We start from the raw sequence: 21,191 nt of genomic DNA on the forward strand, positions 1-21,191 counted from the left end.
CGGTAGGGTTAAGTGACTTTCCCAAAGTCACACAGTTAGGGATTATTAGTGTCTGAGACAGAATTTGAACTCAGGTCCTCCTGACTCTTGGACAGGTGCTCTATTCTCTGCACCACTTAGCTGCCCCCTAGCATTTGTCATTTCTGACATATGTACACTACCTCAGTGATGTTTTAATTTACCTCTAGTCATTTGGATAATTTTATTTTTATGTAACTATATGGATAGCTTTGGGTTTCTTTTTCTCTTTTTATCCTTTCCCTCCTCAAAAATCTATTTTACTTCTAACCACTGCCTCCCTTATTTTTTTTTAAATTCTTTTCTTCCCCATCACTTTCTCTTGTCCTCTTTTCCAACTACTTCTGTACTGAATAAGTTATATTTCTATACACAATTGAGTATATATTAATTCCTTCTTTTGAACCAATTCTTAAGAGTGAGGTTTCAAATCTTGCCAGTACTTCCCTCCCTCTTTTCTCATCCACTAAAAATGCTCCTTATCTATGCAGTTAATTTATATGGGAAATATTTTGTTCTACAGTTCCCACCCAATTGACTCCTAATTAGATTCATTCCTCCCAAAAAAACAGTGAAAACCCCCTACATAATAGAATGAACTATGTATTCTCACACTGCTTTGATTGCCTTTTTTTTCTCCTTTTCCCCAGTATTGAACCAGCTCTGTTGCCTTTATCCACTAATAAGTCACATCATGGGCTACTCAAATGTTTTCATCCATTTTGTTAACTATCCCTTGCAGCTTTGTGTTAGCTACAGACTTAATAAACATGCTGTGTCTTCATTCAAACAGTTAATTACAAGTATTGATAAGACCCTCTGACATACCATCAGATACCTCACTTCAGGTTAAAGTTGACCATTAATGTCCACTTTTTGTGAGTCTACCTGAGAGTAGTAATGTCCAGAGTATATTTGCTCATCCTGTCTATGAACAAATCATGGACAAAAAATATCCTTTGCTGATGAGATACTGAAATTAAGATATACTACAGGGATTAAACTCTGTCTACCAGTCTATTAATCAAAGTTAAAAAAGTAAATGAACTTAAGTTTGTTTGACTTCATAATGCTTCAGGCCTTGGTTCTGAATAGGATTTTCTATATAGGTTGGCAGTTCAGAATACTGGTGGAATTTTTTCAGGGTGGGACCAAAACCACTTACCTGTAGTGAAAAGCCCCTGATGGCAAGAGGAAGTTATGTCCGTATAGGTTGACCAAATAGCAATTAGGCTTTGAGAGTAGAGATGAAATCAGAACTAAAGGCCAAAACATTGGAAAAGGAAAGGATCCTTAACTGTCCAAAGAATTGAAAACAGTTGCCATCCTCATTTAGATGTGAATTGCTTTTAAGTTTTTCCAATTTAGCTCTGTTCCTTTGTTTTTCCTGATGGACCCCAGTAGACATAGATTTTGGTTCAACTTCATCCCATATAACAAAACATTGTATTATTTGTTTTTAAGATATGAAAGGATTTTAAAAATCAGCAAAAATACATGTAAAAGTCTCCTAATAAGTGAAATGTGCAGCATGTGTGGACTTTCCCTCTACAAAGGAGTGAGATGGGAGTGTCTTCTCAAATGTCTTTTAAGGCAGGCTTGTTTATTATTATTTTTTGATACTCACTTTTAATTTTTTTTAGTGTATGTATGTGGTTGTTATTTCTGTTTATACTGTTGTATTAGTCCTTGTATTTAATATTTTTGGCTCTCCTTAATTCACTGTGCAACATTTGTGCAGTTTACCATACTTGGAGGTACCTACCTCAGATTTGACATCTCTGATGTAGATCTTCCTTGTTTTTTCTGTTTTCATCATTTTTTTTTTTTTTTTTTTTAGTTTTTGCAAGGCAATGGGGTTAAGTGGCTTGCCCAATGCCACACGGCTAGGTAATTATTAAGTGTCTGAGGCCAGATTTGAACTCAGGTACTCCTGACTCCAAGGCCAGTGCTCTATCTACTGCGCCACCTAGCCACCCTGTTTTCATCATTTCTTATTGCACTGTAATTTTCTATTGCATTCCATTCCATTGTACCACTTGTTTAGTCATTCCTCAGACTACCTTATTCCTAATTCTTTGTTGAACATCGTTTTTTTTATGAATGATTTCCTTGAGGGTTAAAATCTCTTAATCAAATGGCATGAAAATTTTAATCATTCTATTTTCATAATTTCATTTTTTTTACAGTATGGTATTTACTAATTCCTAGCTCCACCAGTAGTGCCTGTGGGAAACAGGTTTATTAAAAGATGCAACAGAAAACTCCTTATGGTTCTCACTTTCTTCCTCAAGTGCTTTTTTAATCTTTTCTGTTTAATTTGAGCCTGAAGTGTTATTGTAGCTTTACTTTCATTATCGCTTTGAGTGTTTCAGAACTGAATATACTTGATCTATTTTAATGTATTAGACAGTAGACATATGTAAAACTATAGAGGAAGTCAAAAATGTGCAGTACCAAACTGAGATAGGTACCTTAATGATTGTTCTAAGCTGTCTGCCACTATCTAAGTGACTCTAGACCATAACTTGTACCCTCTGAGCCTTGGTTCATTTCTTATTTTTAAAATAAAGAGGTCCTTTTCATTTCTGAAAGTTCTAATATTTAGAGCAGAGATAAATTCAGAAGTTTGGTTTCTTAATCATCTGTGAGAGTTGCCACTTATAGTCACATAGTTTTGAACAAGAATGTCTCTTGCTTTTAGCTTATATCCCAGATTCCCTCTGAATTTAGGAAACTAAACCTATCTTTGAAGGTAAGCTAGTGTGAAATTTCAGTCACATTGGCATATGCTGGGAGAATTAGTACTGTTGTTCTTTAAAACTGCTAATAATCAAAATTGGTTTATGAATTCAGCAGCAGGACCCAGACAGTTTTCAGGCTATCTAATGAGGTGCTAAATGATGACTAAACAGATAGTTGCCAACCAAGTGCTTCAGGAATATACATTTTACCCTGGTCATTGTCTGCCTAGAGAAGATGTCCTATTCAGAGGAATTATGTCTTTTTGAACTGTTTTTGACGTGTATAATTATAACTTTATTAACCCTTTGTACCAAATGTAGATGTCCTATTATATACTGAAATATGTTTTCAAATATGCTAAATATCCACTCTTATAAAAAGCAGTTTTGGTATTCAGTACTTGTGTCTAAAAATTATATTTATCAATGACCGGGGGTTAGACGTCATTTTATATATATGAGTAGTTCAGAAAACAGAGCTATAGCAAGCTTTAATGAATATTCAACCAATTCCTGTCTCATTTATCTTTATTCATTGTTTTCTGCTAGTCGGGTTGAATTAAAAAGGCTATGTGAGATCTTCACTCGAATGTTTGCTGACCCTCACAGCAAGGTGAGTCTAAAGAATAGCCTTGAGAGCTTTCCATTGATCCTTACCTGCATGTTCATGGCTTGAGAATTTTACTAGTCTATAGATGAGAAATGGTGTGATTGATGCCATTTATTTTCTCATTTTTAAAAAGTCTAGCATTTTTAATATCTTTACACTCTTTTAAGGATCATAAAGCATGTTCTTAAGAGAATATGTAGTAGTGAAATGATAATTTTTTTAACTTAGAGCAAAAAATATAAAATTTGTAGGTAAAGAGCATGTCAAAAAATTAAGAGTAAGAATTAACTTTGTAAATATTTTCTTTAGCTACTATAAAGCATTTATATAAACCATGTTTATCTGAATATTTTTCAGTGCTATTAAACTTTCGATTGTATATAATGTGAGTGCATCTTACATAGCCATTATATTTGCTTCAGTGTCTGACCTTTGTATTGTTTCAAACATAGTCTGTAAAATGCAATTTTTGTGGAAAGGAAAAAAAATTATGTATGTAAAATTAATGATTGAATGCAATCATTTTTTTTCTTTCAAAAAATATCATTTAGGAGTGTACTCAATATATGAATTGTGTACGTGTGTCTATGTGTGTCTCTATGTCTTTGTGTGTACACACAGCTATCCAAAGGCTGAAATTAATAGGACCTAAAAAATAAAATCTCTTAGAATCTGTAGCTGGAACAAATAGCATAAAGCTGAGGTTAAAATGTCAACTAAGTGTGTAGTGGGTGTTTGCCAAGAAAGACCCCTTCCTATCTCATGCATGATGAGGATAAGTTTAGATTCAGTAGGTGAAAGAGGGTCTTCTTTAAAAAATTTATACGGGGTCCCTAATTTAATTTGATGCCATTGGTTTAAAGAAAAAGGTTCAGAGAACTGTGGAATATTATTGGGGAGATATGTAGCTTATATTTATATCGTACCAACTATGTGCCAGGCACTAGTTTAGGTTTAGCAAAAATAATATTTTTTTTTTACCAAAAATTCAAAAGATGAAATTTATTACGATGTTCAGTAGATAAATTTCTCTATGTAGAAGATAGAGTTAAGAAACATAAGGCAAACTTTATCTAAAAGAATATGCAGCTCTTGAACTAGGGAGTTTTCCTGATGTTTGATGACCATAATATTAAGATATTCAGAATTTTTAATTTGTAATAACAGTTATATTCAGATCTTCTGAATTATCTAACTTAATATTGTGAGAAAATGGGGCTTCAATCCCCATGTAATTGCTCATCACTTGGATTTTCCTAGGTTCCTGTGTAATTAGTTACACAACTCTTCTTTAGTGGCTATTTTATATATATATGGCTCTTCAGCCTCTTCCTAACAATTATTTAGTACTTTTGCCACTTATAATGGTCTCATTGGATATATCTCTGACTATTCATGCTAAATGCAAAAGCTGTGTTCCTTAGGTTAATATGAAACCAACTGTGACTAGTACTTGTTATATTTGGTGCACCTAGACTTCATTTTTGTATGCTGGACCATGCTTGAAAAAGAAAATGGAACCTGCAGTAACTAGAAAACTTGACTGCTTTTTTTCATAGCCCAGCCAGCAAAGTACGACAGTTTTAGAAGAACATTATCAACAATAGTTTTAAGAGTCCTTATTAAAACAATAAGATTTTACAATATAGAGAATAGAGGGGGTTATAATTGGTTCTGAAGATTGATGAAATTTCTATCACCTATTCGCCTCTAGATTGCTGATTCAGAACCAGAAAGTGATGCTAATGAAAGAAATTTGTTTCCATCAGATGGCTCTTGTACAGTGAGTTTGTTGGGGGGAGGATTCTCAGTTTAGTTACCATTTATTAGGTGTTTTTGTGGGACGAGAAACCACTCCAATGGCTGGGACTCAATTCTTTAGAACCCTGTAAATTATCTTGTAAAAAATATCCAGGATTGAAAACATGTCATCACACACATGTATGTATATATGTATATACATGCATGCATATACATACATATTTGTGTGTGTAAATTAATTGGTAAAGTGCTTCCTGCAGAACAGGTTCAATTAGCAGGATATGAAAACAAATTACTGGAATCTCCCTGTAAAAAAAACTCCAATTTGATCCTTTCTTTCACATTACATATTGTTAAGAATTACATTTCCACATAATGAGAATGAAATTAGGAATGTTACAGCAAGTAGAGTAAATCTTGATCAGAGAATTGCAGATGAGAAAATGGGATAAATTAAATATTTAAAAGTTCTATGTTAATAGCTTCCAAAACTGTCAGCAAATGTACAAGAATGGGTTTCCCTGTGCCTGATTTTTAAAATCTTAAATTATTAATGCACTCACTGAATGCTAAAATAAAATGAGAAACAGAACAGAATTATGAAAAAAGACCTGGAAATCTTCAACATTAAATCCCTGCCTTCTAGAAATATTTAGTTTTCTGGGTGCTTCATATTTTAAATTCTCGTGTTGAGGTATGAAAACTTTTATTGTAACTGCAGATAATGTAAGCATGTTTTTTGTTTTTTGAAAAACTCTGCATCATGGTACTATTAATTCACAGTGTGGACTAACAATTGGTTTGTTTTGTTGCATGGCCTGCTGTGCGATGGAATTCACAAAAGAGAGTAAGTCCTTCCCCTTTTTTCCCCTTTATTTTTCTGTGACACAGTGTGTAATGCTAGTATTTGTTGGGGATGTTAATCCCTTATAAGTTTTTTATTTGTTTTCTACTCTTTCTCAATGTTTTAGTTTTGGATAACCTTTCAGTGATCTGGAAGTGGCATTAAGAACAAGAAATGATTAATTTTCAACTATGTATCCTTTAGGTTTTCAGTATGTTCCTGGAGACACTAGTAGACTTTATAATAATCCATAAAGATGACTTGCAAGACTGGCTTTTTGTTCTTCTGACACAATTACTTAAGAAAATGGGAGCCGATTTACTTGGTTCTGTACAAGCAAAAGTTCAAAAGGCTCTAGATGTAACAAGGTAAAAGTGTGTGGGTTGGAACAGTTTCATCTGTCTTTTCTTTTTGAATCCTCCAATAGTTAGCATAATGTTAACATAATTGCTGCTTAATAAATGTTTATTGATTGACTGACAGACATCCTGTGGTCATTTCACAGCAACCTTTTCAGCTTCTCATTATAGTTTTGAGTCCCTCATCTACTCTTGTCTGTCCTTCATTCAGAACCTTAATCCATTGACATAATTAAATACACATCTGATTTCCCTTCCATATATCATTTTTAATTGTCTGGCTGCCACTGTTTTTAGAAATGTTTATTTATCTTTGTGGATGTGATTTGAAAATATACATAATATTTGTTACAAGGATGGGAGCCCAGGAAGGTTGAAAGTCCAGGAAAGAAAAGGAAAACTGAGTGTCAGAAAACTTCTATTCTGTATTTTTGTCTTCTGTTCTTCAAATCCTGAATAAATAAATAAATGATTAGTGTCAGATGATTTGCGAACCATAGAGAATTTACTGATCAGCCTAGGAGATTATTAAAATTGAGATGAAGGGTCAGTAAATATCATCAGCTTAGTTCATTGGGGGAGATACCATTTGTTAGTCATGTGTGCTTGTATACTCTGCCAAGTCAACCTATAATTTTTTTTCCTACAACATTCATGTTCTCAGTCTGTTGATTTTTTAACAAATGTGTAAATGAGTTCAAAATTCTCAAGTCATATTGTAATATGACCCTCTTTGTTCCTATTGGGATGAATGACTATTTTTAACCATGGCTTTCTAAAGTTCACATTTACATTTGGTTGCCAGTTTTTGCCTTCTCATGACATCCTTTTACTGTAGGTGTCAGACTTCCCTGGCCAAGCCATCTGTTTCTGGAATGGTTACACAAAGTAATAACAAATAATTAAACAGTTATTAGACCAATGTCTGTGTCAGTGAGTTAGCCCAGGAACAAGATAGGATGGGGTCAGATGGTTCAAGAGGAAACAGTGTGTAACTGGGAGACATGATGAGGTTCCTGCATCAGAAAAAAACTGAGGCTAGAAGATAAACTGAATAAAACATTATTATGGGGGGCAGCTAAGTGGCGCAATGTATCCATTGCACCAGCCCTGGAGTCAGGAGTACCTGAGTTCAAATCCGGCCTCAGACATTTAATTATTACCTAGCTGTGTGGCCTTGGGCAAGCCACTTAACCTCCTTGCCTTGCAAAAACCTAAAAAAACCTCATTATTATGGAAGAACTCTAGCCCCTCTTTATCTCCTCCTTCATCTTTCCTGAACTAGCAGGTTATCTCTAGGATGTTCTTTCATCTACCTCTAACTCCAGTTAAGTTTTGCCCAAATGGGTGCATAGACATTCTTGAAATAATTTGTGTTGTAAAAATTTCATTTTCCTACTATCTATTTAGATATATAAGCCTAAATCATAAAAGTACATTCTTATTCTTCATTTTAAAAATAAAATACTGTTTTATCTTTTTAGGGATTCCTTTCCATTTGATCAGCAGTTTAACATTTTGATGAGATTCATTGTGGATCAGACACAAACGCCAAACCTTAAGGTCAGTTATAAGAATTTGTTAAAAAATACAAAAGACTTTGGCCTTTATACCTAACATTTACAGAAGAAATTTAAATGTTTCTGTATACTCAGATTTATGTAGGGTAAAATGTACCAATATTATTATTATTATTATTATTATTAATACCAAGTGTTCTTATGTGTAGAATGTTTCATCATTCCTTATTTGAAACAATACTTTTTAAATCTTCCTAGATATGTCATTGCACAAAATATGACAAGCAAAAAATCTTACTGAGAATTTCAGATTGTACACTTAGAATTTGCAACAATTGAACTTGCAGGTCAAGGTTGCAATTCTGAAATACATCGAGTCCCTGGCCAGACAGATGGATCCAACAGACTTTGTAAACTCTAGTGAGACAAGGCTTGCTGTTTCAAGAATTATAACCTGGACAACAGAACCAAAGAGTTCAGATGTGAGAAAGGTATGTTTAAAAATTACCCAAGTCTCTCTATATGTAGATTTCAAACTCCCCACAGGTATGTGTTTAAAAAAATGATCATTCAATGAAGGGCCACTATTATTTTCTAAAAATCTCCTGAGCCCAAAATTTGGGTATGAACTTACATCCTTGTTTATAGTTGTCTATTAATCTCCCAAATATTTACTTCCAGTGTTTCTAGTTAAAGAGCATTGTAACCAAGATAAGAAAGAAATCAATTATTTTCTAAAACAGAATTTGCCTGTGTGTTTTGAGTGTTTTGGGGGTGTTTTTTTTTTCCAGTTTTGTCTCCTATATTTTTGGAAGTAGTATTCTAGTAATCTGATCTCTAGTATCTGATAGTAAAATATTGGTTAGTTTTATAGTAGAATGTTGAAATGACCATAAGAAGGAAAATTTCTAATTTTTTAACCATACTTGAAATTCACCTTATCTAAAGTCATATTATGGTAATGTTTTTAACTTTGTAGCTGAGTACTTTAGTCACTGTAGTTACAAATTACATTTGTTTGTTGGATTGAGGGGTTTATTTTATAGGTCAATAGAAATGGTTTTGTAATTGCTTATATGTGGAAAATATTTCATCTCAATATTTTCTTTAAGCCTAGCATTTTCACATATAATCTGTTCTTTACTTTCTATCAAAGTGGGCTTCTATGGTAAAGATCAGTTAAACTTCACTGCCTTACAAGCTTGATGGTGTTAGAACTGACTTATTTGATCATAATCAAGAATTCTCTGTATTCATGTTTCTGCATATTCAGTTAACATCACATCCAGGTAACTTTATTTTCAAATTAATTTGCCACAAAAAGAGAAAAACTGGTTAAACTGTGACTTACCTGAACAAATGTGTCATTTCAAGAATCAGGTTTGTGAAGTGCTCCAAAATAGACCAATACTTTACAAGTTGAAAGTTTTCATTTGCATTTCAAAAAAATTGGATTTTGTTTTGTTTTGGGGCTTCAGGTGTTTTGATACTCCTTAGAGATTAATGAATGTTTCACACATTTCTAGACGAAAGTCTTGGGCAATAACTTCATGAGATACAATAGCCATTTCTGTTGTGCTGTAGCATTGAGCTCTAGTATCATATCAAACACTGATTAAACCATTTTTCTTAAGATTAGGGCTAACCCAAGGCAAACATAATTGATCATGCCCCTTATGTTTGCCTCAGTTTTGGATATTTCCATTTTCCTTGATGCATAGGTTTCTTGTAATTCTTTGGGTTTGGTACAGTTTTTCACAAGATTTTACTGCTGCTTGTTTATGGAGTGTAGATTTTAAATGTTTCTGTTCTTATCTCAGTATGACTGAGGAGAAGAAAATATTGAAGAGATGTGATCAGCAGCATCAAAAACTGAGGGAGGTCAGAAAGGATGAGGATGAGAAAAGACCATTAATCTGATCAGTGGTGCCTTTGAAGAGTCAGTCTCTCATTTTACAGATTGGAAAACAGGCCGAGATAGGCCATGAAAACACATCTAATTACTGGCAGTTAGGATTAGGTATGAACTCTATAGATTCCAAATATCAAACCCTTTCCAAATTGCCATTCTGTCTCTCATGAAGAGCTAACACTTGAGCTTTCTGATTTGGGCCTCTTGATGTAAACTCATAGTCTTAAAAACTGAAAGTGTCTCTTTCACTTTATATTTCTCTGAATGCTTTGACCCTTTCCTTTTTACCTATCATATTCTTCACTTTATCACATATGAACATATTTATTGACACATAGTATATCGAAACTTTACTGAGTACTTCAACTGCTTCTTTTTATCTTTGACTTCTCAGTATCCAATTCCAAATACTTCTTTCATTAGGACTTTTTCTTTATAAAAAACTCCCCAAAAATGACCTGGGACACTAAGGAATTAAGTGACTTGCCTCTGATTGTACAGCTAGTATGTATCAGTATTGTGCTTGAATCTACTTATTGCAAGATTCCTAAGGCACTTGATATGTTATGCAAGTCATAGTCACTTATTAATGTTTGGGGGAGGAACTTTATTTCATTTCGCTTCCCTCTAACTTCAGGAATTCATTCTGCAAATGTCCCCCATCAAGTGATAAGGGAAGGTTTTTGATAACCAGGACTGTTTTTCATTTTGTCATTATTTTCTCAGTGCCTAGAACATTGCTTTGCCCATTGTGTGAGCATTTAATACATGATTATTGAAGTAGATTGTATTAGTCTTATAGCCTTTGTCCTTTGGTTTTGTAGTCAATGGTTCATTGGGATGAGTCCTCTACTGCATAATTTCTGTATGATCTTGGCTAAGTGATGGAGTCTCTCTCTCTGGTTCATTTTTTTCATTCTATGAGGTGAAAGAGTTTGACCAAATGACTTCCTGAGGTCCCTTTCAGCTTGTAAATCTATCATCTATTAGATATCCTGTGATTCCCATTGAGCTTCACTTCCATTAATAAGTTCCAAATTTCTATTAGATTTTTTTAAAGTAGTATAGTGTAGTCCTGCCATATTATAATGAAGTTAATTACATTCTTCTCCTTTATTATTAGCTCCTTGAGGATAAGGTCCATTATTAATATTCTTTGTAGGTGTACAGTGTGAGTATTCAATAGTGTTGAGTTGAATCTTACATATTTTTGTTAAATTTCATCTTTCTTGGATCTATTGTGCTAGTGTATTAGAATTAGTCTTTAAGTGTAATATTCAAATTAGAAATTAGATATTAATCATGTCATTTTAACCATCCTTACTACTTTGTAAAGTAGATTTGATGGACATATTATCTTTGCTTTTGTTTTGTCTAATTTGAGATATTTTCATTAATTCACCCACACACTTTGGGCATGATTGTGTGTCTAGTTTTTTACTGAAATATCTGTCACAAGTCTCTTTGTCCTGAGAGCTTGTGAGCTATTGATTTTTATCTTTGAACTTCTTCAATCTGCTTTCCAAGGCAGCATTTATTCTGCATAATGACTACTTGTGATCTTTGATCTTGATATTACAAATGACATTTTTTTTGTAAGGCAATGGGGTTAAATGGCTTGACCAAGGCCATACAGCTAGGTAATTATTAAGTGTCTGAGGTTGGATTTGAACTCAAGTACTCCAGACTCCAAAGCCAGTGCTCTATCCACTGCACCACCTAACCACCCCATAAATGTCATTTTAATTTAGAATTTGGAAGATATTGTGATTTTTCTTGTTTCTTTTTTTTTAATTTAAGTATTTCATTTATTTGTTTTTCCAACTACATGCAATGGTAGTTTTTACCAATCTTTTTTTTTTGCAATGTTTTGAGTTTTACAATTTTTCTCCCTCCCCCAATAGAAAACAATCCGATATAAGCTCTATATTTATAACCATGCTAAATATTGATATTGAAAATGTTGTGAGAGAAGAATTATTCTAAACAGAAGAAAGAAATATTAGAGGATAAAAATGATATAATTCATAAGAAAACTTTTAAAAATTGGAGCAAATAGAGACTTCTAGCCAAGATGGCGGAGAGAAGACAGGCACAGTTCTAGAGTCTCCTGATCTTTCTACATCTATCATATGAAACAAACCGCTTAAAAGAAATCCGACCCACAAAACCCAGAAAGAAAAGCCAGGAGAAAGAACATCTACCTCAGGATTTGTCTCCCCCAGCAGCACTGGACAAATTCGGGCAGGTGAGTCTGGGCTCAGAGGGAGGATCAGCCCCGGATCAGCCAAATTAGCAGCTGAATTGGAACCAAGAGTCTGAGGGCCTGAGAGCCGGACCTGCTGGATCAGCAGTAGAGCTAGACAGCAGGGGCTTGAGTCAACTAGGGAGTAGAGGCACTGGTGTTGGTGCTGTCCCCTGGGAGTTTGCGGACAGGCTGGGGGGAGAGTTCCAGTGCAGGAGAGCTGAGGACACCATCCCTGGGCTCCTCTGGTCTGAGGAACTCAATCCTTTTACAGCTCAGACCTCTTCCCTGAACAAACAATTGCAATTCTGCCTCAGGTCCAGGTGTGTGAGCAGAAGAACCAGCCCAGCTGAGGAATGATCTCAGGCCAGGGTGTAAAGAGCACCATTGATTGAAGGCAAAAGAATTCAATAGCTCCAACCCCTCCCTTCAAGCAAAGGGAGAAGGCCTCAGTCAAGGTCACAGACACTCCAGAGAAAGCAACCAGCACCTCCTACTGGCCAGTCAGGAGAAATTGCACTCAGTGAGTAAAGTGTTTAATGATCCCAAGCCCCTGTGAACCAGCCCCTCCCCAACTCAAGGTCTTAGCAAAATGAAGAAGGGTCAGCCGAAAGGTGGATCCATAGAAAAATTCTTGGCAGGGAAAGACCTAGAACCTCTGAGGAGAATACAATCTGGTCTTCAGCACATAAAGACTTCCTTGAAGAAGCAAGGAAGGAGCTTAAAAATTTGAGAGAGACAATTAACACCTTGTAATAAGAAAATAAATCCTTAGAAAGTACAATTGGTGGTGTAGTGGATAAAGCACCAGCCTTGGAGTCAAGAGTACCTGGGTTCAAATCCGGTCTCAGACACTTAATTAATAATTACCTAGCTGTGTGGCCTTGGGCAAGCCACTTAACACCATTTGCCTTGTAAAAACTAAAAAAAATAAAATAAAAATAAGAAAGTACAATTGGACAAGTACAAAAGGAGACTAAACCTCTCAGATCCTCAATTGGACAATTACAAAATGAGATTAATTCTTTAAGATCCTCAATTGGGCAAATGCAAAAAGAAAATAATTCTCAAAACCTCAATTGGTCAAATGGAAAGCTCTTTCAAAAGTAGAACTGACCAATTGGAAAAGGAGTTGCAAAAGGTTAATGAAGAAAATTCCTCCCCCCAAAAAAGAATGGAGTCTACAGAAACTCATGACTCCATGAGACAGCAAGAGTCAGTTAAACAAAATCAAAAGATAAAAAAAAAAAATAGAGGAAAATGTAAAATACCTCATCAACAAAACCACTGACCTCAAGAATAGATCGAGGAGGGGCAACCTGAAAATTATATGACTTCCTGAAAACATTGAAGAGGAAAAAAATCTGGACTTAATATTACAGGATCTAGTGATGGAAAACTGCCCTGATATGGAATCGGAGGGCAAAGTAGTTATTGAAAGAGTACATCCATCCCCTCCAGAAAAAGATCCTAAAAGGAAAACACCAAGGAATGTTGTGGCCAAATTCCAGAACTATCAGATAAAAGAGAAAATCCTACAAGCAGCCAGAAAGAAACAATTTAAATATCAAGGAGCCACAGTAAGGATCATGCAGGACCTGGCTGCATCAACCTTAAGGGATCAAAGGGCCTGGAATGAGATATTTCGAGATATTTTGAAGAGCAAGGGAGCTTGGAATGCAGCCAAGAATCTACTTTCACACAAAGCTGAGCCTTCTCTTCCAGGGAAAAAGATGGACATTTAACGAAATGGAAGAATTTCAAAAATTCCTGATGAAAAGACCAGAGCTAAATAGAAAATTAACATCAAACAGGAGATTCAAGAGACACATGAAAAGGTAAAAAAAAAGGGGGGGGGAGGGAGTAAAAGAAAAAAAACTGCTATCCAGTAAGTTGAAACTGGCCATATCCCAGCATGGGGAAAAAAGACTCTCATAAATCTTGAGAATTGTAACTCTTAACAGAGAGAATATACCTAGCCAGAAATGATGGACATTCATGATCTATCCATGAGACTGCTATCTAAAGAGATGTAACTGGCTTTAACCCCATTTGGGAGGAAAGATTCTAATTACTCTCAAGAATTTTTTAACTTTATTCGATAGAATATACTGAACTAGAAGTGACAGACACTCAGAATTTTCTATGACTTATATAGAATGATCTAAAAAACACTACCTCCTTAAAAGGGGGGGACAGGAAAGAGATGGGAGGAGGGAGGGGACTGAATGGGGTAAATCTCATGGTAATAGAGGGGAAGAAGGGAGCAGATGAGAAACACCTGAATCTTCTTCTCATCACACGTGGCTTAAAGTCAACCTACACATACTTAGTTAACTTATAAAACATCAAATCTTTCAAGTATTAAAAGGGGAAAAGGGAAGGGGAGTGGGGGGGAAGGGGAAATAACAAAAGGAAGGGAAAGGGGAAAGAAAGGGGAGGGTGTGATATAGGAGGACAAACACACTGAAGGGGGTGGTATTCAGAAACAAATTACTGGGGAATATGGATAAGGGGGGGAAGGGGGAAATGCAAACAGAGGGAAGATAGCACAGAGGGCAATAAAGAATTAGTAACCATAACTTTGAATGTGAATGGGATGAACTCTCCCTTAAAATGTAAGCAAATAGCAGAGTGGATTAAAAACCAGAATCCTACAATATGCTGCTTACAAGAAACTCATTTGAAGCAGAGAGATACATGTTGAATAAAGGTAAAAGGTTGGGGCAAAATATATTTTACTTCAGCTGAAGTAAAAAAAGCAGGGTTAGCAATCCTTATCTCAGACAAAGCAGCAGCAAAAATAGATAGCGTTAAAAGAGATGAGGAAGGAAACTTTATCCTCCTAAAAGGTACCATAGACAATAAAGTCATTTCAATATTGAATATATATGCACCCAGTGGGACAGCACCCAAATTCTTAGAGGAGAAACTGAAAGAACTACAGGAAAACATAGACAGTAAAACTCTGCTAGTGGGAGACCTCAACCTCCCACTCTCAGATCTAGATAAATCGAATCATAAAATAAGCAAGAAAGAAGTTAAGGAAATAAATAGATTGTTAGAAAAATTAGATATGGTAGACTTATGGAGGAAGCTGAATGGGGATAGAAAGGAATATACCTTTTTCTCTGCAGTACATGGAACTTATACAAAAATTGACCATGTATTAGGAAATAGTGAATACATATTTCTCAGATAACAATGCAATAAAAGTCATATGCAATATTGGGCCAAGGAGATATAGACCCAGAACAAATTGGAAACTGAATAACCTCATTTTAAAAAATGAGTGGACCAAAAAACAATTTATAGAATGAATTAACCATTTTATACTAGATAATGATAATAATGAAACAACATGCCAAAACCTATGGGATTCATTCAAAGTGACTCTCAGGGGATATATTATAGCTCTAAATGCTTACATGAATAAATTGAAGAAAGAGGAAATCAATGAACTAAACATGCAACTAAAAAAATTAAAGAAAGAACAAATCAAAAATCCCCTATTAAATACCAAATTAGAAATTCTAAAAATTAAAGGAGAAATTAGTAAAATCGAAAGCTAAAAAACTATTGAATTAATAAATAAAACCAAAACTTGGTATTATGAAAAAACCAATAAAATTGATAAACCTCTGGTCAATTTGATTAAAAAAAGAAGAAAACCAAATTGCTAGTATCATAAATGAAAAAGGTGAACTTGCCGCCAATGAGGAGGAAATTAAAGTAATTCGAAATTATTTTGCCCAACTCTATGCTAATAAATTTGATAATCTAAGTGAAATGGATGAATATTTACAAAAATATAAGTTGCCCAGGTTAAATTAAGAGATTAAATACCTAAACAACCCTATCTCACAAAAAGAAATTCAACAAGCCATCATTGAACTCCCTAAGAAAAACTCTCCAGGGCCTGATGGATTCACAAATGAATTCTACCAAACATTTAAGGAGCACTTGGTTCCAATTCTATATAAACTCTTTGGAAAAATAGGGAAAGATGGAACTCTGCCTAACTCTTTCTATGAAACCAATATGGTGCTGTTACCTAAACCAGGAAGAGTTAAAACAGAGAAAGAAAATCATAGACCTATTTCCCTGATGAATATAGACGCAAAATTTTTTAAAATTGTCGTTAATTATTGTGCTGCTGAAATGAACAATTCCAGCGTGATTGATTTATCACCCCATGTTGTTGTTAATGTATATAATGTTCTTCTGATTCTGCTCATTTCATTCAGCATCAAATCATGCAGGTCTTTCCAGGCTTTTCTGAAATCCTGTCCTTCATGATTTCTTATAGAAGGGTATTGTTCCATTACATACATACACCACAATTTGCTTAACCATTCCCCCATTGATGGGCATCCTCTCAGTTTCCACTTCTTTGCCACCACAAAAACAACTGCTATGAATATTTTCATATATGTGGGATTTTTACCCTTTTTAATGGTCTCTTTAGGATAATAGACCCTGTAGTAATATTACTAATATTGCTGGGTATGCACATTTATATTGCCCTTTGGGCATAATTCCAAATTATTCTCCAGAAAGGTTGAATCAGTTCACAATTCCACCAACAATGCACTAATGTCCCAGATTTCCTACATCCCCTCCAACATTGATCATTTTCCTTTCTAGTCATACTGGCCAATCTGAGAGGTGTGAGTTGGTACCTCAGAGATGTTTTAATTTGCATTTGTCTAATCAATAATGATTTAGAGCAGTTTTTCATATGATTATAGATAGTGTTGATTTCTTTGCTTGAGAATTGCCTTTCCGTAAACTTTGACCATTCATCAATTGGGGAATGACTTGTTTTCTTATCAATTTGATTCAGTTCTCCCTCTATTTTAGAAATGAGTACTTTGTCTGAAACACTAGTTGTAAAACTTGTTTTTCAACTTAATACATTCCTTTTAATCTTAGTTGCAGTGATTTTATTTGTGCAAAGTCTTTTTAATTTAATGTAATGAAAATTATGCAGTTTGTTTTTTATAATGTTCTCAATCTCTTCTTTGGTCATAAATTGCTCCCCTTTCCATAGACCTGACAAATATATTATTCCTTGTTCTCCTAATTGACTTATTTTACCTTTTATGTCTTAAACTTGCACCCATTTCAACTTTTTCTTGGCATAGGGTGTGAGATGTTGATCTCTTCCTAGTTTCTAGTCTTCCCGACACTTTTTTTATCATAGTTTTTTTTTTATCCCAGAAGTTCTTTTTCCTTTTTTTAAAGACAAAACATGCAAACAGATTTTTTTTCTTGTGCTTCTTAAATTTGATTTATTTTCTGTAAACATATGGTAATTCAGTGGTAGGAGGTAATGACTGGGTGGAGGATGGTATTTTGAAATTTAAGAATAATAATGGATTATTATGTGAGTGACCAAGAATGAGCTAAATCATACAAAGGAATATCTTGTACTTGTCTATCACTGCTATATATTTCCTAGGGCAGGTGACCTTATTAGGGAGTTCTGACCTACCATAAGGTGTGCAATAAACGAATTTGGACCAGCAATATTAGATGTCTAAAGAACAATTATATTGGTAGAACATTACTTGCCAAATGTTTTAAGTCTGAAAAGATTAACTAATTTTCAGTACACATTGTGACATCTTTTGTCGCACAGTAGCCTTAAGTCTGAAAAGATTAACTAATTTTCAGTACACATTGTGACATCTTTTGTCGCACAGTAGCCTTTTTGGTATCCCATTTGTGTGACTTTGTCTATAAGTACTTTGTTTTTTCTTTTTCTTTTTTTCTTTTAACATTGGATAGAGCAGAGAACCTGAGCTTACATTCTGACTCAAGTATTATCTAGGTCAAGTCATAGAACCCCTTTGCTTCAGTTTCCTAAGTTTAAGATGAGAATGACCTAGATGACCTTTAAGGTCCTTCCCATCTCCTATTCCATGTCTTTGAACTATAAAACTTGTCTTAAAGAGATTTAATCCCATATTTTTATGAGGAAAGAAAATGACAGTATATTTAATAAAGCCCCTATCCATTTCTTTTAAAATTACTATTTCTCCTTTAAAATCTCTGTAGTCTGAGACAAGATCCTCTAATGTCTTAGCAGGAACAACCCACCTCTTAAATTCAGGCTCCCTCACTACCCCGACCATTTCCACATTTTCTTTGCTTACCTTATGTTTAACTAAATGAAACTAGACTTGTATCCAAAACCATAGGTTTTCTATTTCTATTGAAAAATGAAGCTAACTTAGAGAATGCTTTTCTTAATTTTGTATACTTTAGGAGACTACTCACCAAAAAAATGTCATCCTTTGGCCAATCTGGATTGTTTCTTCTGTAAAAGTTTTTTTGGGGGTAAAGAATTTTATTTAAGCTGCTGTACTGGGGGGATCAAGTTTGGAAAGAAATAAAAAATAGCAACAAATTTCAATCCATAGTGATGTGATGCTCTTTCCATTTTTTTCGGCTAGTTTTTTCCAATCATACATAGAAATAAAATAAGTGAATTGATGTTTTTTTTTTAACCACTCCACCAATATAAACTGTTGCCTGCTTTGGGAATTGACTTTCCAAGGTTGATCTAACACCCTTTTCCCTTGGTACCAGTAAAACCTAGAGAAAAATGTGTAGATTTGATTTTCTCCAAGGATCATTAGCATAAGTCTCTGTCTTTAATGAGGAGATAATTGATCTTTCTGCCCTGCAATATTCTTGTTCACTATTCTTCAGCGTTGATCTGGTGAATTAATTAACTGATTCTAAAGGCTTTAAGTAATGACTGCTTCATTTAGATTGCAGAATTCTGAATCTCCAAATTTAAATAATAACTGTTATTGGATATATGGGTAAATACAGAATATAATAGAATATTTGGTCACTCTGTCCTTTTTTTACCCTGTTTACTAAATAAAAGTCTGTTGATTTAATAATCAAGTTTCTGTTCTGAGCAAGAAAATTATTTTGCTTAGAATTAAAACTAGGGTCAGCTAGGTGGTAGAGTGGATAGAGTACCAGCCCTGGAGTCAGGAGTACATGGGTTCAAATCCGGTCTCAGACACTTAATAATTACCTAGCTGTGGTGGCCTTGGGCAATCCACTTAACCCCATTGCCTTGCAAAAAAAAAACACCTTAAAGAATTAAAAGCTAAATGGTTATTAAACATTTTCTTTACAGAAGTGGGAGAATAGGGGGAACAGAATATTTAATAGAACCATCAGGTGGAATCTTTTTGCCATTTGGTTTTAACTTTTTCTTTATTATCAGGGAAGGTTCAGTTGAAGAGTACATATCAAGTAATGACAAACTAGATAAACAAAAGTAGTACTTTTAAAATAGTGCTTTAAAAATCAAGAATGTTATTTTGAAAAATCAATTAGGATTTGCAGGAAGGCGAAGTAAAGATTAGCAAATTAGAAACTTGTAGAACTCTTTTGTAAGTAAATAATTAAAATATCAAATTAACTGATTTTTTTTTACCAAAATCTCTTTTCCAAAGAAATCCTAATTCTTCCAAATAAGGTAAATTAGTAGTGCTTTATTGCATGAGAAATTTCTGCTGTCACAGTGAATGGGCATAAACTTATTCTAAATATTTCTATTATCGGTACCTTTTGCAGCAGAAATTATTTACTAGGCTTCATTTTTAAAGGTCCATTTCATCATATTTGTTGGCTTTTGTAATCTTTCAACAAAGAAATAGAATTTATCTTTTTCTAAGCACTCTCTCTCTCCCTGCTACCCTCTGCCCTCCCCAAAAAAAACCCCAACAGTAATCCAGGGAAGGTAACATCCTCAGTGAAAGAAGAACTAATTTATTATCTCCTCTTTATGAATAGTTCCCAAATCTTTTTTCTCTTTTTTCCCCAAACATTTCTTGAGATGTAAGCTATTTATTCACATATTGTAGTTCCTCCTTCACCTTGAGAGATGGTTTGTGTATGTTAATTCATAATTTAACAGATGTGGCATTTTCTATTCTATGCATTCCACAGTTATAAAAATATCATAAATTTCACATTGGGGAAATATGAACAGTAGCTTTACTCAGATAATTTGAGGTTTCAGAGAGAAACTTCTTTAAATACAGAAATTAAATATTTTCTCCTTATTTTGAATTCCCTAAATATAATCCAGATATCTTTGGACAAAAATTTGCAGCATTTCTACAAACATTAAGAATAAAAATTTTATTGGGCTGAAAGGATCAAATGTTACTACTGGTCTCTCATTTTTTTTTTTTGGAATGCTTAGTTCCTAGTGAATCCTATAGGAGCTCTTCATGGAAAAAATTAAAATATCAGTTGGACTTATGTTCACTTTCCATTAACTTAATGATAATGATACTTGGATGCTAAAGCAAGCGTAGCAGTTTGTACTATAGTATCTGTCAACTAAGATGTTTTAAAAGAAACACTGACAAGTATAAAATATTTTATCTATACAGGGAATCATTAGTAGAGAAATAGGTTCATTTTGTGTTAGACTCTCTTACAAACTCAATTTTTGCATTCAGTGTACACTATAATCACAAGTCTGCCATAGTTTCATTTTTCAGTTGCAGGTTTTTATTTCTTTTTACTGACTTTCACTTGAATATTTCAGACAATTAACACAGGCCACCTCCTTTCACTCTCACTGGTGTGACAGGCCAGGTATGGGGAAAAAAACTTTTTCATTCTGGACCTTAACCAACTGGATCACAGCTATCAAAGCTTCTCTGGCTAGAAGAATAACTAATTGCAATGCTGCATTGCAGGGGTTTGCTACCCTCTTTTCATCTCAGTGTTTTATTTTTTTTCCCATTAGCTAAAAAGATAAAGACTAGATCCTAGATTTCCTTGTTCTTTAGAGAAATTAGAGAATTACTCAGGGCACTGAGAAGTTAGTTAAGTATCTTACTCAAGATCACACAGTAACTCAATGCAAGAGGCAGGACTTGAATCCAGGTTCTCCTGATTTCAAGACCAACTCTCTCTTCTCTATTCTAGGCAACCTCTAGCAGGTTCCAGATTAAAACCACAATAGTAGAGAAGGGTTCCTGATTCAGGAGCTTGCTTCCATTAATCAAATCTCAGATCCCATTAAAAAAAAATCAACATAATATATGAATTTAAAACTGGGAAATATTTAAGCTAGAGATTTCCTTTTACAATATGGTTAATTTTTAGATTTTCTTAGGAAAGTAAT

At 34.3% G+C, this 21,191-nt stretch overlaps 1 protein-coding gene across 5 annotated transcripts in view; it reads left to right on the forward strand.

Annotated features, from left to right (window-relative positions):
• The window catches only part of CLASP1 (cytoplasmic linker associated protein 1), a 379,426-nt gene that overhangs the window by 277,348 nt on the left and 80,887 nt on the right, over positions 1-21,191 (forward strand). For 3 of the 5 annotated variants that reach the window (XM_074214964.1, XM_074214968.1, XM_074214966.1), the window contains 5 exons: positions 3,312-3,375; positions 5,087-5,155; positions 6,182-6,345; positions 7,821-7,899; positions 8,204-8,347. In XM_074214964.1, coding sequence (XP_074071065.1) covers positions 3,312-3,375; positions 5,087-5,155; positions 6,182-6,345; positions 7,821-7,899; positions 8,204-8,347 — 520 coding nt within the window. The remainder of the gene's footprint in view (positions 1-3,311; positions 3,376-5,086; positions 5,156-6,181; positions 6,346-7,820; positions 7,900-8,203; positions 8,348-21,191) is intronic. The other 2 variants (XM_074214965.1, XM_074214967.1) reach the window with 1 other exon arrangement.

The sequence above is a fragment of the Macrotis lagotis genome, chromosome 1, assembly GCF_037893015.1.
Source record: "Macrotis lagotis isolate mMagLag1 chromosome 1, bilby.v1.9.chrom.fasta, whole genome shotgun sequence".
NCBI classification, from domain to species: domain Eukaryota; kingdom Metazoa; phylum Chordata; class Mammalia; order Peramelemorphia; family Peramelidae; genus Macrotis; species Macrotis lagotis.